The sequence below is a fragment of the Conger conger genome, chromosome 5 (genome assembly GCF_963514075.1).
Source record: "Conger conger chromosome 5, fConCon1.1, whole genome shotgun sequence".
NCBI lineage: Eukaryota > Metazoa > Chordata > Actinopteri > Anguilliformes > Congridae > Conger > Conger conger.
The window spans coordinates 49,425,699-49,438,237 of NC_083764.1; the positions used below are offsets into that span (position 1 = coordinate 49,425,699).

At 43.2% G+C, this 12,539-nt stretch overlaps 1 protein-coding gene across 2 annotated transcripts in view; it reads right to left on the bottom strand.

Moving 5' to 3' along the window:
* Window positions 1-183: 183 nt before the first annotated feature.
* The window catches only part of LOC133128456 (calmodulin-regulated spectrin-associated protein 2-like), a 44,803-nt gene continuing 32,447 nt past the window's right edge, over window positions 184-12,539 (bottom strand). Inside the window, exons 11-18 of one of the 2 annotated variants that reach the window (XM_061241986.1) lie at window positions 10,273-12,406; window positions 9,853-9,989; window positions 9,287-9,504; window positions 8,840-8,936; window positions 8,207-8,272; window positions 6,687-6,802; window positions 6,314-6,432; window positions 184-4,599 (exon numbers count right to left, since the gene is read on the bottom strand). In XM_061241986.1, the coding sequence (XP_061097970.1) occupies window positions 4,309-4,599; window positions 6,314-6,432; window positions 6,687-6,802; window positions 8,207-8,272; window positions 8,840-8,936; window positions 9,287-9,504; window positions 9,853-9,989; window positions 10,273-12,406 (3,178 nt within the window). In that variant the 3' untranslated portion in view covers window positions 184-4,308. The remainder of the gene's footprint in view (window positions 4,600-6,313; window positions 6,433-6,686; window positions 6,803-8,206; window positions 8,273-8,839; window positions 8,937-9,286; window positions 9,505-9,852; window positions 9,990-10,272; window positions 12,407-12,539) is intronic. The other variant, XM_061241987.1, reaches the window with a different exon arrangement.

Below are 12,539 nucleotides of genomic sequence, written 5' to 3' on the forward strand. Positions count from 1 at the left end.
GTGGAAGACTGTTTAAGGGGTCAATTACATGGGTGATATGGGTGTTTGATTTCTTTTTTCATTAAATAAATGAAATTGTTTAAAATGTGTTTTGTGTTTACTCTGGTTCCCTCTGTCTAATATTACATTTTGTCTAAAGATCTGAAACAATTCAGTATGACAAATATGCAATAATAGAGGAAATCAGGAAAGGGGGAAATATTTATTGATGGCACTGCATGAAAACACAATTAACTCCTTGAGGCCATGCTCAAATGTACTCAAAGCAATAAATAAATAATATAATAAAATACAGGTTGTCTCAGCAATATGTTGACATTATACAACAGCACAGCCTCTTTAGGAATACAGAAACTATTCTTCATCGTGGTACACAGAATAGCACATCATTAAGCAATTTTCAACATTACCTTTTTACACCTGAATTATTTATTTTGACTTTAAACAGCCAAATATGAATATGACCCACTATAATAGCTGTCCTACAACACCACCTGAAATATTTCAGGTGGAAGTATGAAACTGATATTTCTTGGCTAGATTGCCACAAAAAAGAACTCAAAAATGTATGAAAGATGGTTAGTTAACATAATAAAATATCTTGTCTTCTAGGTACATATAAAACAGTAGGATAAATTGAAATAATCAATGTTTATCTAAAAATAGCTAGTACATTAAGTTTAATCTGCTGTATATTCAAATTTTCATTTAAAAGAAATTTAGATGTGAAAATTTCTAATGAGCACATTAAGTGTGCACATTTCTGGCAATTCAGCTTGCCTACACAGTAAAATGTTCAATTTTAATTGGACTATAACAGTACTATGAGTTCATTTGGGACCATGTAAGAGTTTATGGATTTTACCATGTAGACCAGGGCTGCCCAACCCTGTTCCTGAAGATCTACCTGTAGATTTTCACTCCAACCCTAACAAAGCACACATTTAACAGCTAGAGCTCTCATTGAGCTGCTAATTAGTAGAATCAGAATCAAATTAGGGCTGAAATGAAAATTTGCACAATGGTAGATCTCCAGGAACAGGGCAGCCCTAGTGTAGACCGATAAAATGAACATTCAAACCTGCCACCTGCAGATCGTTCAGTCGGCCAACGCTACTTAACTCCACGTCCTGCGAGCCGCAGTGTCCGCAGGTATTTACTCCAACCGTCCGCTACACCACCTGATTTCACTAATGAGCTTATTATCTGAACCAAGCAGGTAAAATCATTAGTAAAATCAGGTGGTGTAGTGCACAGTTGAAGCAAATACCTGCAGACACTACAGCCTGCAGGACATGGGAGTTGAGTAATGCTGCGGTAGGCTAACTCATAAAAAATAATGACTGGACGACATAAGCCTACAACACTCATATGTTTAGACAAACTATATGGAATGAACTTCTCTGCGTTATTTTATTTGATCTTGAGTGAAGATAACTTTCTGATTCTAAGAAGTGTAAACCCTGCTTATATTATGAAACAACATAGGTCTACTTCATATGCTTGTGAAACCAGTTAGTGACATCTGCATTTTATATTTTCTGACCTACGCTAATCCATGTGTAAATAATGGCGGGGTTGCAGTGGGTTTTACTTTCAGTGAAAACGTTAAAAAAAAATCTCCCCAATACCCTGTGCATAATGGCATCATACTTTCTGGCATCCATGCATTTAGAAGCTGAATTTGGCATAGTTTATGGCCTAAATAGTCCAACAAATTAATTCAGAGCCACCACTCTTGATGAAAATGTGCATTTTTATAATTTCATCAAATTTACAAAAATAACATACATAACAAAAACACATGAACATGATTAAAAAAAACATGAATGATCAACATCAACAGACAGCTGCAGGCAATTTCCCATGACTCACTCTTTGTAAAAGTATGAAGTGTTGATGCCACAAACAAATCAATGAGGCTTGTTCCCCATTTTGATCCTCATAGAAAATGAACCTGAACATGAAAATGAACTCATAATTTGCTGCATTGTTGCTTGGGAAGGGAGGGTTCTGGTTGGTAAGGAATTTCCCACCTCATTGTGCCACCTCTGGTACTGGAAATGTGGCCTCTTCAATCTGCCTGCACCAGCAATGCAATCCTCCAGCAGCATTTAATGCACAGCTCAGTGAGTGAACAAAGCTGGCTAGCATGGGAGGGGCATTAGTTACAACTGTGAAGGGGAATTTTCATTCAGGAAGAATAACAAAGAAACTAAACATGAGATCTCTCTCCAGCAAGGTCTCAACAGACTGTTAGTTGTTAGCAGTCTGCATGTTTTTAAAACAGTGTGATGGCAAAAGGGACAAAGGTTCTCTTTGTTAATGATATACACAGTGTTACAAATATAATGCTTTTTACATCAAGATAGATGGACAGTAAATGAACACTTAATGGACCGAGCAAAAAAAAAAAAAAGTTTTAAAAACAAAAGGTTTAAGGAGTAACTCAGAAAAGTACATATCCTGATACTGATATGTTTGCGGTTTAAACAACCGTTGCAAGCAACACTCTTGATAAGAACTCAAACTGTATTAAGGTATCAAGTGGTTTACCAGAGAGAATGAGATATTTAACAAACTGATGATTATTTTCACATACTCTGAAATTGCGGTGTGATCTACACATTTTACAGTAAGATTTATTTTTAAAACGTACATTATTTTGAAGCTTACTTCATCCATGATATTAATGACTGAACAGACCTGTATTTTCTCAATGAAAACAGTTCTTGTTTATTTTATATCACCACGTAGTCTATGGTTTAATATTATCTACTCCATCTATTTTGAGTGAAAATGTGATTACCAGTATGCACAAACTTGTCTTTAATCATCAACATTTTTTGTTTACTATGGAAGCATTTTATGCAACACTGTTAATGAAGGGGACTTTACAAGCCACATTAAATCTAATAAAAAGGTGATTTTAAAGGACATTTGAATTTAATGGACAAACTAAAACTGTAAACAACAGTGAAATGCATTTCTACCTACTAAATACATTATTTTAGCCATTAGGAGACAGATGGTAAACAGGCATTAAAAAGGTAATGCATTTCAAAAATAAGTGTGGCTTCATCTGGACATTTAAAAAAATCGGATTTTTTAAATTTTATGTCAGGATTTAACATTAAATAATATGTAAACTTCCTGGACAATTCAATATGCCCACAACGAAAATGGTATACCTGTATATACTGCTTACCATCTGTTTTTTAATGTATCTAACAATGCTTTTTATTTAATAGGCAGTAATATATTGTTAATTGTTTTCTAACAGCCTTAAATTGACCTGTACAGTTATATGACCAATACATTACAATTGGGGAGGGGTCCGGCCTCAGTTTTATTGCAATCTAGAATGAAATTCAGCAGTGGCCTATCATTCTGTATTTATTTACCCTAATGAGAAAAGTAATATCTGTAAATATATGGCAAAACATCACATCCAAAATATAAGGAATGTCCTTTGTAAATATACTAACATATTAAAGAATAACATACATTTTACATCTTACACTGAATGCAAGTTTTCAGTTTACTCTAAAAACAATGTATAAAATTAAATGCAGATATTTTCTTATACTTGCAATATGTTTGACATGTATTTAAAATATATTCCTTCCGGCTGGGATTTTATATTTTACCATATATTACTTTTACCTAAGGGCAAAGTCATAGCAGCCCAAATCCGCTCACTGTGGTGAAGCCATTTTCGTCAACTAGCCACATGACACATTTATGCAGACTTGACAAGACATGTTCCAACCACACAAAGGCAATAAGCCTGGCAACATACAAAACCTTTTCATGGAACCATACAAACTCGCAGCACCCACATTAAAAAATAAAACAAGCATAAGCATAAGGCCACAAATGTTAGCATAATATGAAAAATTCCGTCTGTACATGTGATTGACATTCAGTGCTTCAAGTGTTCAAAATCAAGAACATGGCATCCAAATCCTAACTTTTTTTGGCACATACAGAAAAGCGCACGAGCACACATACATGCACGCGGGGCGCGCATCAATACATTTAACCAGAGCTTCCACAATCTCACGCACTTAAACATGTAGTCAGTTGAATCATTTTAAATAGTGTTCTACATTCCAGTTGTGCATAACGTCGGAAGAGTTCTGCGTCCAGTTGCCGCTCCAGAAAAAAAAAAAAGGCAAAAGAAAATCATACGAAAGTATATCGTCTATTTTGGGTGCAAATCCAAACAAATATGTGCAGTGAACTAGGAACTGAACGTGAAGGTTCTGCGCAAGAAAACTTCCTTCTTCTATTAAGACTTGAGTGTTAATGCTTTTTGGGTGTGCACGGTTTCTTGATTTGCCACAGGTGGCCGAATATAGTTATGGCGTCGACGCTGGCTGACATGGTCTTTGCGGGGATGTGGCTGAACTGCTTCCTGTCCGAGTTATACTTGTACAGGCTCTCAATCATCTTGCGGGTGATGGACTTGGGGCCAATGCCTGCCAGTTTGGTAATCTCCTCGGTCTCTGGGTAGTACGTGTAGATTGAACGGAACTGGCAGGCCGCATCTCGAAAGAGGATCAGGAAGTTGTTGGCCTCCGATTTATCAATTTCCTGCAAAAAGAAAACAAAAATGAGAGCGTAAGAAGAATTGTTAATTCAGGTTTTATCTTGTGTAGAAAACTGAATGGTGGCCACCTTGCTGACTTCCCAGTCCACCATAGAAGAGTACGCCTTAGAAGATATGAGAAATCGGGCAAACAAATTACAAGCATCTATATTCCGAAACTATTGATTCAGGTATTTTTGTCAAAAAAGCCAACCAGCAAGGATGGTCCAGTGGGTAAGCCATCTGGCAGTAGTAGAGCATACCATGGTAGGGCTACCATGTTTGCAGTTCTCTCATCCAAATTGGTTACTTTGACTATGAACACTGGATTCAATCAAATCAAAGTTTCAAGTGTTTTTCTGTGTGGTCAACACAACCACAGCTTACAAAAGCACTGCATAATAACTATATAAAAGACACATAACTGTAGGATGGACTTTTTCAAGTGCTTTTTAAATACTCTGAATTTAATTTCAGTCAAAACAGTTCAGTCAAAACATGAAATATTCACAGAATGCACAATTGGTGAATGTCACAGAATTAAAAGACAAGGTCAAAATAAATGTGTGTCCATTGAATGCTATGCCTGTTCCTGTAAATCCCTGATTGAGGATTTCTGTCACACAAACCAAAATGCTATGCTGCATCTCAGCATATCAACCACATTGATTCACTACACTGTTTCACTGCAGAAAACAAATTACTACTGTATTTTGCTCAAAGCTACAATAAAAACAAGCACCACTTTGTTCACTGACATTGTTAGTATATGCCTGTAATTACATTAATGTTTTCTGTTATATTTTCTTACACAAGTTTGCTTGTTCCATTAATTTGAATGCATCTGTGTCTAGTTATATACCTACTGTACCACTTGTAATAAACCATCCCAGACAGATGCGATATTTACAAGCAGTATAAACATTGTTTCACAGAGCATGTCTTAAATTATCAATGGTAACCTACAAATTAAATCATAATTCAGTCTAAGCACCAAATTAAAATCACTGCTACATAAAAAAAAATGAGGAGTATTCAAACAGTACATTTCAATTTGTAACATTGTACAATACACATTACGTGGTTTCAATATATGATTCATAATATTATTTTCACATGAAAACGTATGATTATTATGCAGTATATGCATCATGAAACTGTAGTTAGTGAAGTAGAACATTACCAAAATTTCCATTTGAGTAAATCATAAATGTCATAAGACATAGGTCTCAGGAATATAAAACACATAGCATTTTAATCAGTAGTGAACATTGAGGGCTTCTTGGAAGACTGGCAAATGGGTCATTCAGGAATGGTTGATCTATCTGTCAATCATCTGGTTGAACAGGCAAAAACAAGTCTCCATCTAGGTCAGACTGCACAGCAAATCCAAGGGGTTCCAGTTTTCAGTATTTCTTAAGTCAATTGGAGCTACTGATTGGATGGAGGACCCAAACCTACAGTTGTTCGTGGTCCCCCTTTGGCACCTGTTTTAGAGTTATACCAGGAGCCCTTAGGACTGTGTACTGGGCCAGGCAGAGACACTTAAACAGAACTGCTTTGGTAAACATGGAATAGTATAAATTGACACTGCAGTATGTATAAATGCACACTGTCCTTGCTAATCAGCTCCAGGCTTGTATAAACAGAGGCTGCGAACAAGAGCACAAACAATTCAGCAGTGTTGTAGCTGAGAAGGAATAAACCATGATCTCCCACCTCCAATATCCTGTTCTTCTGACCCTCATTAACCTTGCCAGCCAGGCAGCAGTGGGTCAGGGCATTCTGGATGATGTGTTTGTTGGACTTGGCGCTTGGTTCCTTGTACAGCTTGGGCCCTTTGTAGACACGAGCAGATCAATCTTAGCATCCAGATTTACTAAGTGAACCACACATTGGACATTCCCAAGGCATAAGGACATACTCTTTGGTCAGGATGCCATAGCAGATGAGCCAGGTCTCAGACATTGGATTATTCATTTTCAATTGTGTTGATATCTGATATCTAGTCTAATGATGATATAAAATAAACATTTTAATTTTCATTGTCTGTGTGCTTTAAGTCAGTCAGAGACAGAGACAGCCAGCCAACCTGTGTATTCCGTGTTTGACGCCACCGATGACGTGGTGGAGCCGTTTTCCCAATCCTTCTCTCCATTCCCACTTCCCAGCAGGCAGGGGGACAGGAAGCCATCAGCGGAGTCTGGTCTGGAGGAAGGACAACGTTTGCAGTTAGACGTGGTGGCCAGAGCCTCCTCACACCTCCCATTCTGATAAAGCCACAGGCCGTGCTCATGGACTGCATGTCAGAATCTGCTCCAATGAAATGTGCTGCAGAAAAGCTTTGCTCTCAATTCCTGAGAAAGGCTCTAGGGGGCGCAAGCGAGCGAGCTATGAGGTCTAGTGAAGCCACAGATGAAACGGCAATGATGAGGAGCTGGTGAGTTGCTATGTGGAAGCTGTGACACAAATGCACAATGAAGCTTCCACAGACACACAAATGATGAAAACAGGGTTTCCCCTGCATTGAGCTAAAGCACTTTTCCAATGGGCCCGAGAAACCACTGCTGGCACAGAAACACAGTGTTCACTGTGTTCCCTATGAGGGGTTTCCCTGGAAAATTTGAGGACATGGTCACCTTCAATTACTTCAAAACTTTAAATGATTCCTTTTGTGAGCAACATCAAGCGCTTGAGGCCCAGCTTTTGGGATTTGTAAACTGATAAGCTAAATTCACTCAAGGATTGTAACTGTTTTTCAACCCAAAAGCAGTCTCTACACCAAAGGTGTCAAACTCCAGTCCTGGAGGGCAGCAGTGTCTGCTGGTTTTTGGTTTGTTTCAGCACGAGAGATACATTTCAAAGTCTTTAATTGGCTACAGAGTCCATACACCTTGTTCTCAAGGCCTTAATTGGCTGCTGATGTAAGGAAACCACAAATACCAACAGACACTGCAGCCCTCCAGCACTGAAGTTTGACACCACCTGCTCTATACGGTTACAGTACTTATGTCAGATTTATGAATCGGTCACAATTGGTAAAATCACTATGAGGAAGTGATTTGCATAGTTTTGCAAATGTCAATCTCTGAACAGGCTACTTCAGGGTGGAGATTTTGTAAATTAGGCAATTGCATAGGCCTATTCTAATTCAATAAATCATCCCTTTATTAAGAAAAGGTATTTTGCTTGATATGGAAATAATGACTGCTCCTTGAGGTACCGCTGTGCCACCCACTCCTGACCAAGTAAATCATGTGCACTCCTCCAAACCAGCCAGTATAGGAGACCACATAGTACAGATCACATGACGCTACAGCCTATCACAGGAGAGTGTATGTCTCACCAATGAAAATTGGCAGCCTTTTAGCAATGGCATGTCACAGAGAGGACCAAGCACAGCGGTAATTTGAGGAACCCCAGCAGACTTAAATCTACCGTTCACATTGTTTAATTATTCTGGGAGCTGTGGGATGAGGAATGGAGAGCTAGTTTGATTGGCGTTCCTAGATAGGCAATGAACTGCAATGAGACATATCAATGTTACCTCTCAAGACGTCTCAGGAGCACAGGAAGAGAGTGACCGATAAGTCACACTAAAGACGAACTAACCTTGTCTTTTTCACTTTTGGAGAGTTCAGAAAGAAGTATAGATTGCCAGAGGCTAATTTACTGCTTCTGTAAATGCCAAAAAAATGTAGGAAGAACAGGAAGAGAGAAGGAGAGAAATGGAAGACAAGGAAGTGAAGAAAGAGAACACAAGGGCTATAGCTCTAAGTTATAATTGCCCAGGGTTGAAGGAAAGGTCAGAGCCAAGGAGGCAACTGGCACTGACGTTGTAATTAGATATCCTACCCATGGTCACAAATTAACCAATCCTGTAAATAGTTAATGCAGTAGCCAATTGAGGTTTCAGATTACAGCACAAGAAACAGTGATTGGCTTGTGCAAGTTGGGGTAGATGTGGCAGATATGGGTTATGATACATTTATCATACAGAACACAGTGAAGTTTTAAAACACAAGATGAAAGACATTCTTAGGGACCCTAAATTTCAACCATTAGTCTGACCTAATCACTAATCACAGCACATGTACAGTCTAAAAGCCCAAAATATATGTAAATGACTACACTAGCTGGATGTACATTATCCAGCAAATGCTCATGAAGATTTAAAAATGTCAAATTTTCATATGGAAGAGGTGTATCAGAAATAGGACCAGAGATAGGAAAAGAGGTGCTCACCTAGGCGTCCTCCTGTCTGAGTTAACGCTGTCATTGTCCCCTAGGTTGAGTGAGGCTAGGGACAGGCTTGAGACCGAAAAGACACGAGGCCGCGTACCTACATGCGAGACACACAAAGGGTGCGATACTGTTACACCAGCAAATCTGTTCACAGCACCTTAAACAGAGCTATTCCACTTTCAGCTCAACGCAGCAGCAATGCCAGCATGCAAATATGCTATCATTCAAATATCAGGTCTTAGTAAAATGTGAAAATATTTTCACTTTAAATGGTATTTCAGAAAGTTGACCATTTTATTGAAGCGGAGGTCCTCACTCAAGATTACTTTAGAGGAGATTAAATGGTTTGGGATATGAGTACGTGAATGACACTGTATGTATATATTTAATGCACAATCTGTACAACTTGGGACTGAACTGAAGACACATTGAAGGTGTGAGGTTTACCTGCTGCTCTGGGTGGGATCCTGGGAGATTCTACACTGTCCCTGTGCATGGACTTGGGCCGGGGCTTCTTCTGCTTGCTGCTGGCGGGCCGCGGTTTAATGACTGAGTCCATGTCCTCCATCAACTTTAGCTGCTTCCTTCGAAGGTACTCCTGCTTGATGAACTCCCGCCTCAACTTCTCGTCTTCCTTCTTCTCACGTTCCTCCTCTGCTTTCAACCTGAGGAAGAGGCGGAATGTGATTGGAAGATTGTGAAGCAGTCCTTTTTTAAATATCATACTTTTTTTTTTTACACTGAAATGTATTATGTAAAATGCCCTTGCCCTTACAGGCATATTACAATACACTGAAAAAAGTGTGATGCTCATATTTGCTTTCACATTTTTACAAAAAATTCCTATAAACTTTGTGCAACAAAATAATCATTTCAGTTCAGTACAGTACAGTAAAGGAGTACAGTAAAAAAAAGCCCTCAGATATTTGTGATGGACATTATCACACGTGGTCCCTTGGGGGGCACTTCTGAGATGGGGCAGGCAGGTCCAGGTAAGTGTGGGGGAGGGTCACCTAGCCAACTCTTTCTTCTGCTCAAGCTCGGCCTCCAGCTCCTGCTTCTTCTGCTGCGCCTCCCTTTCCCTCCGCAGCCTCTTCTCCAGCAGAGCCGCCCGCTTCAGCGCTATGTCCTCCTCGCCCTGTAGGTCATCCTGTGGACCAAAAAAATCTGTCAAAATCTCCTCTCTTTTAATTCTGCTTGAAGGAGTCCCTCGCGAAGGCATTTTTGACACACATTCTAGGAGTTGCTAAGCTAATTCTCTTTGATCCACTTTGACCATCTTTAGTTTTAGAGAATATTCTGACTGTTATCATTGGCAACATAAAAGAACCATCTTATTGATCAAAAGAAATAATGATGGTGCTCAAATTTTGCACAGAATCCATTCGATTTGTTCTGAATGTGTGATCAAATACAGGTACACCTGTCCTTACCTTGAAGAAGAACCCACAGCAGATTTTCTGGTCTCTGGAAAGGATCTCAGCAACGGGGTCCCCCTCTCCACTGCTGCTGCAGATGTTGCCCATCGTCTGGGCCTCCAGGGGCTTCAGTACAGAAAGGGGCACCTCGATCAGGTTCCTACTGCTAGTATTCAGGGTGTGGTCATGTTTTACCGGGGTCACCCTGACCGCCTCTGCGACGGGTTGGGTCAGCACCTCTGACACGGTGGGCACTTTCGGCTTGCTTGGCCCCTGTGCCCACGTGTCCCTCTCCACTCCCCACATCCCTCTGGCTGGAGAAGGGGCTGGTCCCACAGATGTCTGGGGGTTAGGCTGGTCTGCTTTGAATTCCGTGGGGCCATCTTGCTCCTCTGGCTCAGGGGCTGGATCAGGGGGCGGGGTATGTGTGGGGGCAGAAGTAGGGGAGGAGGTCGGTTCATCGTGCCCAAAGTAGGCGAAGCTGCTTAGTTGGGTTTGGCTGGGCGAGAAGCGCCTCAGGCGAGGCAGGCTGTCCACAGACTGGGGGGTGTTGAGCATCCGGCTGAAGGGAGTGATCTTCAGATCACTGGGCCTGGGGGTGCGTGGCGTGCGGGAGTGGAAGGAGGCTGATTTTCTCTTGATGGTCGTGGGGGAGCGATGAGAGGGGCGCGGAGAGCCAGTGGAGGATAGGACAGGCGAGAGGGAGCCTGTGGAACGGGTGACAGACCCCCGGAGCTCACGCACCTGCCTCTGCGGGGAGGGAGTGGGACCGGCAGTTGGGGAGGCAGCCCAGGACTGCTGCTCCCTCATCTGCATAATCACCTCCTGCTGCTGAGCCAATCGCTGCATCTCCGTCTGCAGGAAGCTCAGTGAGGTGTTCAGTCTCTCGATGGAGCGGGTGTACTCCGCAAGATCCGCCTCCCCGGTCACGCCCTCCTCGCCAGGCGACCGCGTCCACCCTCTGTGACCTTGCTCTGCCCCGTCCGGCACCTCCTGCTTGCCCTGCCCCAGCCGTGCGCTCTCCTCCTCCCCATCCTCCTCGGCTGCCCTGTGGGACTGGGCATCGCCGTCGGGGGACGCGGGAGGCCTGCCGGTCTCCGAGCCTGCCGCCTCCTCCCTGAGCGGCGAGGCCCCGCCCGGTTTTTTCCTCACGACGTTGAGGAAGGCCGTCCGGCCCATGCGCTGGCGGTGCCGGGTGAACGCCGCCTCCACCTTCTTCTTCTGGGCCTCGATGGCCCGCCGCTTCTCCTCCAACTTCATCTTCAGCTGCAGCATCTCTGAGGCCAGCAACTGGGTGGGGTCCCGGGGCGAGGGAGGCAGGGAAGTGGCGCGGACAGGGCTCCTCTCTTCGGGCATGGGGGCCCAAGCCACCGAGTGCGGAATATTGAGCTCGGAGTTCTCCGGTGTGGTCTTCACAGAGCCAGGCCCGCTGCCCCTGCTCTCGCCATGAGGGTGGTGGTGGTTGAGCTTCCGGAACTTCTGCTCAGCGAAGCTGGTCATGCGAATGCCGCCGGAGCCAGAGGAGGCGGAGCTCCCGGCGCGGGACGGCCCGCTCAGAGAGCTAGGGGCGGGGCTTGAGCCATCGTGTGCCTGGTGTCCGGTCAGCCCCGGATCATACTCGTGGTCGGCGTCGGAGTCCATACTGGCCGTGTAGTCCCTCAGGGAAGAGTCCTCATCCTGGATGTCCTCTGTTCGCACGTGGATCCCCGTGTCCATCTCTGTGGAGGCTGAGTCCTGGTCGTCCCCTGCCTGGCCTTTCGCACCCACGGCGTCCTCGCTGTCCTGCCCGTGGAGAAAGAATCCGTTGTCAGCCTGGTCTGCTGCCAGGCTACCACCGGGCCGCTCAGGGCTGTGGATAATCTTCAGAGCCTCTTCAATGCTGGGTGCAGCCCCAGAGGGTCCATCCTCCTCTAGCGCAAGCCCGTTTGAGAACCCTGGCTGGCGGCCCACCTCCTCCTCGATGCCTCGTCCGCTCTGCCCGTTGACTGGCTGGAAGGACAGGTTTCGCCTCATGTTCCGAGGGGCATGAGTGAACCTGTGGCCCAGCCCATCTGTACTGGCCGACCTGCTCATACCTCGCCCGACAGTTGGTCGAGCCATGTCATCTCTGTCAAACGGGATGTCGAAGGATATCCCATGAGCCGAGGACCTGTGCAAGCAGAGATTCAATTGTCATATGCCATTCCACATTATCTTGAGTGACTTATCAGAATTGATACATCACACGGTACCATTTTAGTTTATTGTTTTCAATGTTCTAACAATTGTGCATCCCAAGAATT